This window comes from Festucalex cinctus, chromosome 3 (assembly GCF_051991245.1).
Source record: "Festucalex cinctus isolate MCC-2025b chromosome 3, RoL_Fcin_1.0, whole genome shotgun sequence".
Lineage (NCBI taxonomy): Eukaryota > Metazoa > Chordata > Actinopteri > Syngnathiformes > Syngnathidae > Festucalex > Festucalex cinctus.
In genome coordinates, this window is record NC_135413.1 from 24,048,233 (window position 1) to 24,061,333 (window position 13,101).

The 13,101-nt window shown below is 37.4% G+C and overlaps 2 protein-coding genes across 11 annotated transcripts in view; one reads left to right on the forward strand and one right to left on the reverse strand.

Moving 5' to 3' along the window:
* c2cd4a (C2 calcium dependent domain containing 4A) overlaps positions 1–5,470 on the reverse strand; it is a 49,966-nt gene extending 44,496 nt beyond the window's left edge. For 2 of the 6 annotated variants that reach the window (XM_077516885.1, XM_077516884.1), the window contains exon 1: positions 5,358–5,470. The gene's annotated coding sequence lies outside the window, so the exon portion shown is untranslated. The remainder of the gene's footprint in view (positions 1–5,357) is intronic. The other 4 variants (XM_077516887.1, XM_077516886.1, XM_077516889.1 and 1 more) reach the window with 3 other exon arrangements.
* Positions 1–13,101, forward strand: part of tln2b (talin 2b) — a 122,023-nt gene that overhangs the window by 48,231 nt on the left and 60,691 nt on the right. For all 5 annotated transcript variants that reach the window (XM_077516879.1, XM_077516878.1, XM_077516881.1 and 2 more), the window contains exons 5-9: positions 876–1,031; positions 2,798–2,940; positions 9,533–9,660; positions 9,929–9,992; positions 11,350–11,454. In XM_077516879.1, the coding sequence (XP_077373005.1) occupies positions 876–1,031; positions 2,798–2,940; positions 9,533–9,660; positions 9,929–9,992; positions 11,350–11,454 (596 nt within the window). The remainder of the gene's footprint in view (positions 1–875; positions 1,032–2,797; positions 2,941–9,532; positions 9,661–9,928; positions 9,993–11,349; positions 11,455–13,101) is intronic.

Below are 13,101 nucleotides of genomic sequence, written 5' to 3' on the forward strand. Positions count from 1 at the left end.
TTGTCTTTGGGGCTAATAAGTACACGCTGGCGCCACAGCAGTGGGTTCTACATGGTGAAAAATTGCATTTATTTTTTTCCCTCCAGCTGTGACCCTAATTAGGATTAGCGGTAAAGAAAGTTAATAGATACATGTAAATAATCATAGCATGATGGAATAATTTCCCGCTCTCCTACCACTATGATCCTCTCCGAGCCTGGCTTGTCTTTTTTTTTTTTTTTTTTTTTTTTTGACTGGTTCTCCCTCAGTCCCCAAGCTGCACGTAAAAAAAAAAAAAAAAGAGAGGACAATTTAAATCAATTAAGATGATGGTCTCATTTCCCTCAGTGCACACATTTGTTGCCTCCTCCACAAACTAAAAACGTGTGAATAGTCAATGTCCTTTTGGAGAAGTCGACAAGAAGACTAGTCAACTAGTCTGTGCATCACCTAGTTAGTATTTGACGTCTTGAACGATGTTGCTGTGAGAGCAACCTAGTTGTCAGTAGTCTATTTTAATGCTCCTTGGCAATACTGATTCTTGCAACAGCGTTTTCAGAATGTTTTTGTAGCGCATCCCCAGGCCAAAATAAAATGAAATCACAACTATCCCTGTCTATCATGTAGCTTTATCCCAAGCATCAACCTTACTGTTTCTTGTAAAGCTGCACCCATCTGTCCATTACACAGCAACCTTGCAGCAGTGGCTTCATAACTTTGTGTGGCTAAATTACTATTTCATGCACATACTTCAGTGTGAAAAAAAAAAAAAAACACACTGAGAAATGGGAAAAGAACAAAACAGACGAGCATTTTTTTTCCCCACCGTCAACACGAGCCTCTAAAAGGCATCTCCTCCTGTGAGAATCACCCCGTGACTGACTTCCTGCTTTCAGGAATCACCAACTATGAGGAGTACTCGCTCATTCAGGAGGTGTCGGAGGACAAGAAGGAGGACGGGATGGGAACGCTGAAAAAAGAGCGACCGCTGTTACTGCGAGACGAGCGCAAGATGGAGAAGCTCAAAGCCAAGTTGCATACAGACGACGATTGTAAGTGTCATCCGATTCAATAGGATTATTGCACGACACCAGCCGCGACACTATCAAAATGATTGGAATTGTATCGGACTCAATTTCCATCCGTCAAGTCGATATTCAGTTATCTTACTGTATTTCTGCACAAAAACATTCAACTATACCACCATAGTGAAGACAATTGTACAGTTAATATTTTCCCCATACCTTATTTTGTCATCTCTTGCCTATGTCTATACTGCTGATATTAACATAAGACTGAACCCCATGATTTGTACATGTTTTAGCTTCACTCTTTTCAATTTCAATTAGGCTTGTTTTTTCTTTTTAAATTGAGTACTCAACTCTTGAGCAACCACGAGTTCTTTCGATACATAAAACTTTAAGCATTTTTCCTTAAAATTGGATGAAATTAATGGCAATTTTCTATTCTTCTCATTTCTAGTTCCTCATCGTAAAATTGCCACAATCGCCCGCCGTCACGACTACCAATACCGTGAAATAAGGCCGGGTGTTAGCCTGATAGCGATACAGGGTATTGGTACTCGGCCATTCTTAATTTCAATTTAGTGAAAGACGGTTTAATGAAATAAACGGCTTATCATTTCAAGAGAATGCCAATTACAAAACATGCAACACCGAATATAAATTGTACAATTTGCTTTAATTTCCACTAGTTGCACCCTGAAAATGATTTTGACGATATCACTATTAATTCAGGATTATACATGGTGTGTTTATTAGAGGTGTGTCAAAAAAAAAAAAAAATCGATTCACAAAAGTATCAACACTCTCATTTACTAAGAATTAGAATTGATATTAAACATCCCAAGACATTTTTTATTTATTTAATACTATAAAAGCTAGAAAATATATAGCTACTTATGCTCTATATATATATATATATATATATATATATATATATATATATATATATATATATATATTAGGGGTGTGAATTGCCTCGTACCTGACGATTCGATTCGTATCACGATTCACAGGTCACGATTCGATTCGATACCGATTAATCCAGATACGAATTTATAAGTCGATTGTTGCGATTTTTTTTCATTCAAATTTAGAAAATACTAATCAGTAAGCTTGTAGAGTGTAAGATTTATATGAAAATGTATTATTTATTTATCTGAAATTTCAGTCTTATAGAGGTTGTAATCTGTTTCATGTTTAAACAGCATTAAAATAAAAATATTAAGGCTTAATGTTCCGTTCATATAACATTCTTCCATGCTTAAGGTGTGAATCCTAAAAAAAAAAAAAAAAAAAAAAAAAAAAAAAATCGATTTTGCCTATTATTGAATCGATTCGAGAATCGCGCGATGTAGTATCGCGATATATCGCCGAATCGATTTTTTTAACACCCCTAATATATATATATATATATATATATATATATATATATATATATATATATAGCAGTTGTGGTCCGCAAGCTGTTTTTGTGGAAAAGGGTACTTTCCTTACAATTCAAAATTAATAAATGTTTTAAAAAAAGCAACAAAAAAAAAACAATGCCACTTTAATGTCTCGATTTGTCATTATGTCTTGCAAAGCAGATCATGATCATGACGATTCTTTGCACAACCGTAGATTGAAGCAGAAATCATTCTCAATTTTGAATTGAAAATCCATTCTAAATCGAATCATAGACCCAAAAATCTGAATCAAATCAAAGATTTCCACCTCTAGTGTCGATGCCTGGTTAATTTCACCCTCAGTATATTTGAACGTGCGCGCCAACGCAATGTGTTTTGATCGGGCAGTGAACTGGCTGGACCACAGCAGGACCTTCCGAGAGCAAGGGGTGGAGGAAAGCGAGACGCTGCTGCTTCGACGCAAGTTCTTCTATTCAGACCAGAACGTGGACTCGCGGGACCCCGTTCAGCTCAACCTGCTTTACGTGCAGGTAAGACTTATACTTGGATTCACACAAGAAGTTTACAGATTCTAACCCCGATTGGCACCAAATTAGAATTGGGCATGAAGTCCTAAAGTGTACATCCAGCCAAATATACGCCATTTACAGTCCATGTAGTTTAACAACAACAATATGAGAGAGGACATTTTAACGCAGTAGCACTTTAGCAGAGAAGCAATTACGAGTACCACATGGGCAGATGAGAAAATAAAGTTGCCAGACACTGTGACAGACTGTTTAATATGTCTTGTGGGAAGATGTACTGTAATTTGTGGATGTCTAAGGAGACAACTTAATGACTAATCTTGCAAGATGAAGATAATCTTTGTAAGAACATCCAGTCTAGTTCTTTTTCTTTCATTTTTTTCTAGTCTTGTAGAAGTGTGGGTCGACCAATGTTTATAAATGGCGGGCGCCCTGCAGTCACTGAAGGGTTCCCCGAGGGGTGTTAGCTACTCATCAGAGTTTGCACTCTGCTCACATCACCACACTCCCATTAGCCTCTCCTCCCCGGGGAGAACAGTATCCCACTGACACTCACGAAGCAGCAGACGCTCGTGCATGGAACAAATAGTTGCAACAGAGAAAAAGGATTCTGCTTTCAAAGTAAAGTTAAAGTAGTTGTAAACAACGTTTTCGTGCTTTTTTTTTTTTTTTGCTCCGTGACTCTCCTTGCAGTTGTGCACTTTATATTGAGCCAATGTTGTAAATAGAACATCAGTCAATGAAAATTTAGCAACAAAGGCATCTTTCAAAAGAAAAGAAGCTAAAGCTACTCAATCTGTTAGGAAGCATCAAATGTTCTCCGACTAGGCATGTCTTAAGTTTGAAAATGACTTTACCACTGTTAATTAGAACAAAAAACATTTGTCCATTGATTGATTTATCATGCATCCTCTTCAGGGTCAAGGGTCAGCTGACTTTGACCAAAAAGGGAGATGGTACACCGTGAACTGGTTGCCAACCAATCAGTAGCAGGGCATATATTGACAAACCACCATTCATGCACACAAAAACGGATGATCTAGAGAGGCCTCCATGAACTAAACGTGTGTTTTTAGAATGTGGTAAGACCATCCATCCATCCATCCATCCATCCATGAACCCGTCCAGAGTTACCGTATATTTCAAACTATAAGTCACTCCATAGTTTAACTCACATCAGTCAAAAAACATTAGTTGTGAAGATTAAAAAAAACAAGAAAAAAAAAAAACAAGTCAGACTGGAAATATTTTTACTGGAAATCTATTTTACATGATTAAGAACAAGTTTGGACTCCCCAAATCCCCATTCCCTAATCATTTTGACGACGGCGAACGAGTTCTGGTTGGATTTGAAATATCCGGTCGTGACTACGGAAACATTTTTCTTTTTAGTTTAAAATGGCTTACATTAACTAGAATCCTACGTCGCATTGTGGCCAAAGAAAGGTCAATTATTTCACCTTTTGCTGCTGTAAATAGTAAATCGGAATCCTTGTTGTGGTGGATACTTCATCATCTTCTCCATCTTCTTCTTCTTCTTCTTTTCCTTCGTCTTCTTTTCCTTCTTCTTCTTCTTTTTTCCATTTATTAATTCCAAAGTCAACATCCAAATCAAACAGAACTCTTCTTTTCCTTCTTCTTCTTATATCTTCTTCGTCTTCTTCTTTCCCTTCATCTTCCTTCTTCTTCTAGCTTCTTTGTCATTCTTCTCTTCTTCAACTTCCTTCTTCTTCCTTCTTCTTCTTCTTTTCCTTCATCTCCTGTTCCTTCTTCTTCTTCCTCCTCCTCCTCCTCCTTCTTCTTGTTCTCTTTCATCTTTTTCTTCTTCTTTTTATATCTTTTTCATCTTAGGGGAATGGGGATTGTGGTTACGAGTCCAAACTCTGATTTTAATATACTGTATACAAGTCACGACTGAGTCTAAGTCGCAAGACCATTCAAATTATGAGGGAAAAAAAGCGTTACTTATAGCCCCAAAAATATGGTACAACTTTGCTAATGCGAGATCTCACTATATGCTAACATTGCCATATTCCACTTTACATTTATCAGTCAACAAACACTGTCTAGGAGTGTAGCTACAGTGTAGCATGCGCAACACTGAACAATAACATGAGCACTGATGCTAACTATAGCGCTAACGACATGAAACGTGTACAGCCTGGTTCACTGCTATTCTATATTCTAAAAACAGGTAATCAAGTGTTGTCATGGCAAAGACAAAGATGCAATTTATTACTTCCAAGTCTGTATCATGACAATAATTAAGACTTAACAAGCTAAATGTCCATTTCAAGATCATTAGTTTGACTGCGGAACTAAAGAGGCAAGAAAACCAAAGTGTTACTTCATCCCTTTACGTTTAGCCAGCTTGCCTGCTGTTCTCATCTCTCATGTTTTTGCCTCAATATTTTTCTTACCCTCCGCTTCCTTCCCTTCCAGTTCATGTGTCCACTCCCTCTCTATCTCCCACACGCTCTGACATAATCGCACACGCATCCCCGCCCTGGCACACGCACACACACACACCGCTGCACAGTGGAGATCACGCTCACAACGCAGAGTCATATTTCCTCTCACAACAACAACTCCGCCTCCTGCCCCTTCCTCACTGTTGCCCTTCTCCATTTATCTCTGCCTCATTGTCTACAACACACTCTGATTGTTGCGCTGGCAGATTTTGTCAGCTCTTCACATCGGAGAGGCTGTAATTTGACATAGTGTTAAAAATGCCAGAAAGACCCAGAAGAGAGATCATTATCCAAGTGGAACAAACCCCGGGCTTCCATTACTGTGATTCTTTTCTTTGCTGCACCCTTTTTTCCACAATTTTCAAGCAATCGCTCCCTTTGTTCCCCCCTCTGACGTCAGTCTTCCTCATTTGTGTTATTTTCAAGAACTCTTGTTGATGCAGATCTTTTTTGCCTCTCCATTGTGATGACTCAACCATTAGCTAAGATGCTGTCCAATGTCAACACACATTGGACATTCTGCCAGTGGAGGCCTCATCCCTCCTACCACGTAACCACTTTGTCATGTCTTTGCGTTAAGAACAGGATAAGCCGGCATGGCAATAACTTCACCCGAGAGTACTACTCTGCAGCTTCCACTCTGTTGCCTAATTTTAGCCAATTCCCACAGCAAACTGGTCGTGACAAGATCTTTTATTAGAAAAGCTGGGCCAGATGAGGAATTACTGCGGGAATTTGTCAGCTAAGAATAACTTCATTTTCCACAGTTCATCAGTTTTTGTTCCAAAGGGGCTACTTGGAGAAAAGAAATATAGCATGAGAAGTTATAATAACACTCAAATATTTAATGTCATAATTTTTATGAGTTTTATATAAAATCAGTTCAGTTTGCTTATTTATCGCAAGGGACTGAATGGAAAAAAAATGTCCTGTACAAATATTACTGAATATTTTACTTGCCTGTGAGGAATTTGCCAGTTAGCATATAAAAAACATGCGATATGTATCCAATATTTCTATAAAATAAAACTTTATATTAAACAAACTAAAAGTACAGTATGACAAAACTATCTACTATTCAAGCTATTCTTACATTGATCCATCAAATAAATTGATTTTGTTGTTTTCTGTATTACCGTATCTGATTGAGATGTACCAACAACTGGTGAGAAGCGGAATGTTTTTTTTTTTTTCTTTAGAAGATGTGTGCATCAAACCAAACTAATTCGAATTGTTCCAATTTATCATATATCGAGATATGTATTGAATCTTCTTTTATTGGAGATATTTAAGTTAGAAGGAAACTACACTTTTACAGTCCTGACAAGTTATTTTGAATGTATGTGAAATGACAACAAAATAATAATTGCATCATACCATACCGAATCGAATCATAATCCCACTGAGGCAAACCGAATTGAAGCGTTCCACTTTCAAATTGAACCATCTTCGAAAACCGTAATGAATCGTCTTTGTGGAGAGGTGCGTGCCCTGTAGTTTAACGTATTATATATGGAAAAAAAAAAAAAAAAAAAAATATATATATATATATATATATATATATATATTTTTTTTTTTTTAATTTAGTATATAAGTAGGACTAAGTAAGTTTTTGTTGAAATCACAATTCATACACAAGGGAAATTCATAGTGCTTTACAGTTGCATAAAATTATAAAAAAGGGAAATATAAATGTATATACAAAAATAATTTAAAATGATTTTCTTGCACAACAAAATATTAAAGTCCTTTCCCTGCTTATTGACTGTCTGTAGAAGTATGCTGAGCGAGCTCTGCTGTCAGTTGCTTCGGGTATCCCTGTTTCAGCATTTCTATATTTGTACACCACGGTGCTGGGTGACCTCAGGCTCTTTGCGTCATCGTTTGTGATGTCTTGTGCTACATACACTTCCTTTTGTGAAGCTCAGGTCAAAAAGCCAAACAACCACAGTGCTCTGTCACTTCCCACATCTGCCAAGAGAAAATTCCGATCCGCTCTGGAATGCTTTGATCGGTCACATGTTCCTGTTAAGTATTGAGTCAGTGACTATTATCCCTTGCACTCAATGAAATATAATACAGCGATTTGACGAGTATGTTGGAATGTACTTTTAGGCTAAATGCTACAAATATAGAATATTTTCCCATAATGTGGGAAAAAAAGGTGATCCTAAATAATACATTTCAGACATAAATCCTAAAAGTTACACATAAACAATGTTTTGTTTTGTTTTTACTTAAATTCCGGGCATCTTGTGGGGGGGGGTTCACTCGCACATGCGCAAGTAATACCCCGTGGCATTATGGGAAAATATGTTTGTAACGTATTCAAACTTATTTAAATACATTTGAATGTACTCGCAAATACGTTTAAACGTAAGAGCCGGTCAAAAATGTTTACCCCGCATTGGCATTTCCACGTAAAATAAAAAATAAAAATAAAAATAAAAAATAAAAATAAAAAGCAAATTATATATTAATTTATTTTTTAAATTTAAAATAAACAATGTTGCCGTTCGTCTGCTAGCTTAACGCTAACTTGTCAAGGAAAACGTCATAGATGGGCTAATGAGTGTTATAACTCTTTAAAGAACAAATCGTGGAACACAAACAATGCCGTAACATATTTTCTTTTGTAAAATGTGAACAAGGTATAGTACCTATAGTACCATAAATAAATAAATAAAATAAATAGATAATTGAAATAAGTATAAGTTTATTGTGACGTGTGTAAGTATAAGCAATGGAAAATATAAATAAAATATTTTTTTAACTCATTTGCACCCAAAAACGTGTAAAAACGTTCTATTTAAAATATTGCCATGGTCCCATAAACGGAAGGAACAGAAGGCTTTGATGCAGACTCTGACCTCAAGAGGATGCTTAAAGCAATGGTAGTTATTACAAAAAACAGCCAGCAAGTGGCAACAGAGTATAAGAGATCAACAAGGACCATGCTGCAAAAAAAGCTAATTTCCCCATTGTTTTTAAACAGGTTTGCGAATAATGATGAAACTTAACTATGTTTTTAGAACAATAGAACACAATATTCTGTGGGCCTTGCAAAATCAGACAAAATCTAGTAAAAAAAACAAAAACAAAAAAAACAAAAAAACGAAAATGGTTGGGAGTGAATTAATTAATTAGGTGTAGTCGATTAAAGTGCTCAAAATACTAAAATCACCTTTCGATGTGAGAAAGTACAAACAATTGTTCTTACTTTGGCTGAGTCTGATACAGAGACATTTTTTTTTATTACTCAATATTGCAATGATGATTTATTATGCAATTATGTTTTAATATACAGTATGATTATTTCAAAGTTTGAAAATGGTATTTTACTACATTGCCAATTTGAATGTGATTCATCCTTCAGCCCTACAATGCAATTGCAAACCGTTATCTTCAGCCTCACACATAACAATGCACTGGAGAGCGCGTCACAGATGATAGCATGCGTGAGGGATCATTTTCGAACATCCCAGTCTGCAAGAGCTTATGTGCTCCACTGTGCACTGCGCTGGGGAAAGGACTCAACGAGCACCAGCGCGGGAGATTGTTGTCCTCATTACAGTCGTAAGCCGCCGACTAATTGTTCACTTAAGTAATGAGACATAAGAACGAGTCGCATCGGTGCCGTGCGAGCCTGCAGTTGGCTCGCCGATGCTAAAAGCACTGATGGGGCCTTTCTCACTATCTGCAATGCTCTCATCTTTTCAAACATTAATTTTGCAGCACTAAACTCGAAAGCAGGAGAGGAAGCGGCCTCGCCTCTGGAGAGAACAACGTACACACTCACACAAAACCCTTTCAAGGATGTCAACAAAAGCTTCGCCCTTTCTCGCCGCCTTTATTTTCATGTTGACGGTCTAAATAGACGGCGCAATTGCGAAATGCACCCTTTTGCCTAATGGAAAAACAGTTGGAAAATGGATTGCGTTTCGTTAATGGTCATTACGCAAGGCAGCGAAGGGAGGATGATGAAAGACTGACGTGTGTGTTGGAGTGTGCTGTGATACGCCGATGAAGACGATCGGTTACAAGCATTTGGAATCTATTCTTGTGCCTTTGTGGTGGTCTGCTACATGTACTACTTTCCCCGCCTCTTCTGGTCTCCCCTCCAGGCCAGGGACGACATATTGAATGGATCCCACCCGGTCTCCTTTGATAAAGCCTGCGAGTTTGCCGGGATCCAGGCCCAGATCCAGTTTGGACCCCACGTGGAGCACAAACACAAGCCTGGATTTCTGGAGTAAGCAATTTTGTAAATCAGATGCGTCAGCTGCAACGATTCTCGACGCCATGAATGCTTTTAAATATTCACTTCCCAGCTGTGCATGTAAGATGATGTTTTTCCCTTACGTATGTAATTTCCCCGACTGGAAAACTCCAAGCTGCTATCAGCTGTTCCAACTGTTTTCTGCTCTCTAGGCAGTAGGGCAAGAATGACCTCATATGTTGAGGGAAATGCCTGTAGCTCAACAACAGCAAGCGTGTAAAAATGTCATCTCTCCCCCTAGCCTGAAGGAATTCCTGCCGAAAGAATACATCAAGCAAAGAGGGGCGGAGAAGAAAGTATTCCAAGTATGTACGCTACATTGTTTAGTGGCTGTGTTGGGAGCATTAACGATAATAAAACTGTTAGTAGTAGGGCTGCATTTAAGAAAAATTCAATCGAATCGATTTTCCTTTTCGAGCCTGATATTGATTCATAAAACCATGAATCGATTATATTCAAGGGATACTTGACTCATTGTACCATTTTCAGCAGTAAAAGAATGAATTTGATAACTTAATCATTTTTTTATGTACAATTAATACCTTTAAAAAGTAATTTTTACACTTGCTGTCGATTGAAGATGACATCACATGTGCTAAGGAAGTAGGTAACGACCAATAATGGCTCAGCTGTTTTCCGGGTTTGGTTAGCAAACTGAGCCATGATCAGAGGTGGGTAATCCAGGTCCAGAAAGTAAAAACCCTGCCACAGTTTGGCTTTAGTCACAGGAGGTTCTCCTTGACCGATTGGTAAGTAACTTGTTTACCTGCTGGTTGATTAGATACACCTGTGGCTAAAGCCAAACTGTGGCAGGGTTTTTACTTTCTGGACCTGGATTACTGACCTCTGGCCATGATTGGTTGTCTACCTGCTTTCGATGTCCAGCCCAAGCTCGTTCCAATCGGGGTAGGTTGTCTGACGCACTTTCCAACATTTAACAGTCCATAACGAGAGTCCAAATAGCGTACAGTATTTTGATCCGAATTCACAAGTCACTGTTCCAAGCGATCCAAATTACAACTAGACTGCATAACCTTCATGACACAAAAGGGGGCGTCCTCTTTCCGACTATTCCAGAACTAAAGTAAATACACAACAGGTTTACAATTAATAGAATACAATTAAGCCTAAATTATAAATGCAGAATTGTCAAAACAAAATGTCTCAAATAAAGCAATTATTCCAACAGGTTGTAATAATGAAGTTATCAAAAATCATTCTGGACAAAATTTTACTGCTGAAAATGTCTCAATGAGTCAAGTATCGGTTTAATATCTCTTTTTCCGATAAATTCATAAGAAAATAGATTTTAAAGGCCATTTTTTGTATCTTATGTTTTCTTGAAATATACTGTTCATGTGAACTTAAAAGTTTTTTTTTTTTTAATTTTGTAAGTATTTTTTATTCGTAGTATTTTATTATTTCATTATTTATGAAAGACCTGGCTTATTGCAATTCAGAATATTTTAGATTTTTATTTACAATTATTGAATTATTTTTATGAAAATATTTTCATCTCATCCTTGCCAATGTCTGTGTAACACTTTGAAGTAATAAACTAAACTAAATCATTTAAGAAAATGGATGGATGGATGGATGGATGGATGGACTAATGATGAATTAGACGCTGGAGAATGTCTTTCGATCTTCTTCTGTGTGCAGGATCATAAAAGCTGCGGCGAGATGACCGAGATCGAAGCGAAAGTCAAGTATGTGAAACTGGCCCGATCACTGCAGACGTACGGAGTGTCCTTTTTCCTGGTCAAGGTGAGGACGCAAAGCAGATAGTGTAACGTATGGATGTATGAATATTCTATATTAAAACATGTCTCACCCTCTATAATACCTGATTTAAAGCCAAGGTTTATTTAATGAAGACAATTCCACCAAATTGGAACTGGTGAGAACATTTTAAAAGCACCCTATTTGTTCCACATTGTAACCGTTTCTGCAATCAGCTCGCTCACGCAATCGCAGACACATTTATTGCCTCCCAGACAGAAATTGTAAAACTCTACCATCAAATCGCGGTTGCTTGAAAAAGTATTCATACCCCTTAAGTTTTTCAATATTACACTAACATACATATATTTAAGGTTCAAATTTGTTTCGCCTATACATAAGAGCGTGTGTGCGAACGTCCAAATGTCGAAAAGAACGGCTCTTCAGCGTTTGATGAGGAAATGTAGTGATGGAGGATTCAAAACGCTGCTAAATAATTCAAAAGAACAGCACTCTGTTGCTGTTACGAGCACACACCTGCGTTTGTTGACATGAGGTCTGAGAGTTTATTGTAACCTTCCATTTATCTTCCGTCAGTCTTTAATCACCACGGGCTTTTTGTTTGGCAGCGGCTCTTTCGCTGTAAACATCACAGATATGAAAATATTGTGCACCAAAAGCGCCGTGTGCGTTTGTGTGTGTCAAGCGCAAAACAAAATCTCCCCGTTGTTGGCGGTTTCCTCTACGAGCAAAGTTCCCCCTTGTTGAGCCAACTGCTCACTTAAGGAACAAACCAAACTTCCTACTTGAATAGAAAACTGACCTGAAATGACACAAATAATAAACAATAATAAACCTGATTATGCTGTTATCATGGACATTAAGTTGAGTCGTTGACCTTGATGCTTTCCCAATAACTCACCTTTTTGCTTTTCTCAGAAATCTTTTCAAAATCGAATACTATCAAACTTATTCAAACTGCCTCAATCACCACAAACTAATTATCTCCACCAAGGACGGTATTTATTTATTTTTTTCTTTAATCACTATGTTGGTGTCCATTTGGTTCCTTATCTTTGTTTTTATCATCTCACGGAAAATTGATACTGTACAAAATGAATGAATCATTATTGCTAACAACGTCTGACAAGTAAAACTCCATACCTCGTGCATCCAATTGGACAGAGTTAGCTGCGCGTATGCTGTGCCAACAGCTGTAATGCCAAACCAAGTTTCATTTGTGCCTGAGCCAGATTGAGCATTTGACAGTGATTTTAATTAACACTCTTTTAACATGTTTAACGCCTCAGAGCGTACGGTTGTATTTGGAATCACTTTCAAATGGAGTGTGTTTGCAACAGTGTCATTTTCACATACTGTACATTACATGTCATTTAAAAAAAAAAAGTCATTTAATTAGTGCTGTTCTTATTCATTAAAAGTTGAATGTTAACATAGGAAAATACATTTTGTGTTTTTTTTATGTTGGATATCGGCATTTTTTTGTTTCTGAATACTCGAAAAACGATTTAAGCGGAAGTCAACCCCAATGTATTTATTTATTTTTGTGCGTAGAACAACATGTTCTACGCGCACTGACTAGTCTAAACATAACATGAATTCATTAGTAAAATCCACCCATTTTTATCCATCTCAGGGGGCGGCTATTTTGTCACTTGCTGTCGACTGAAA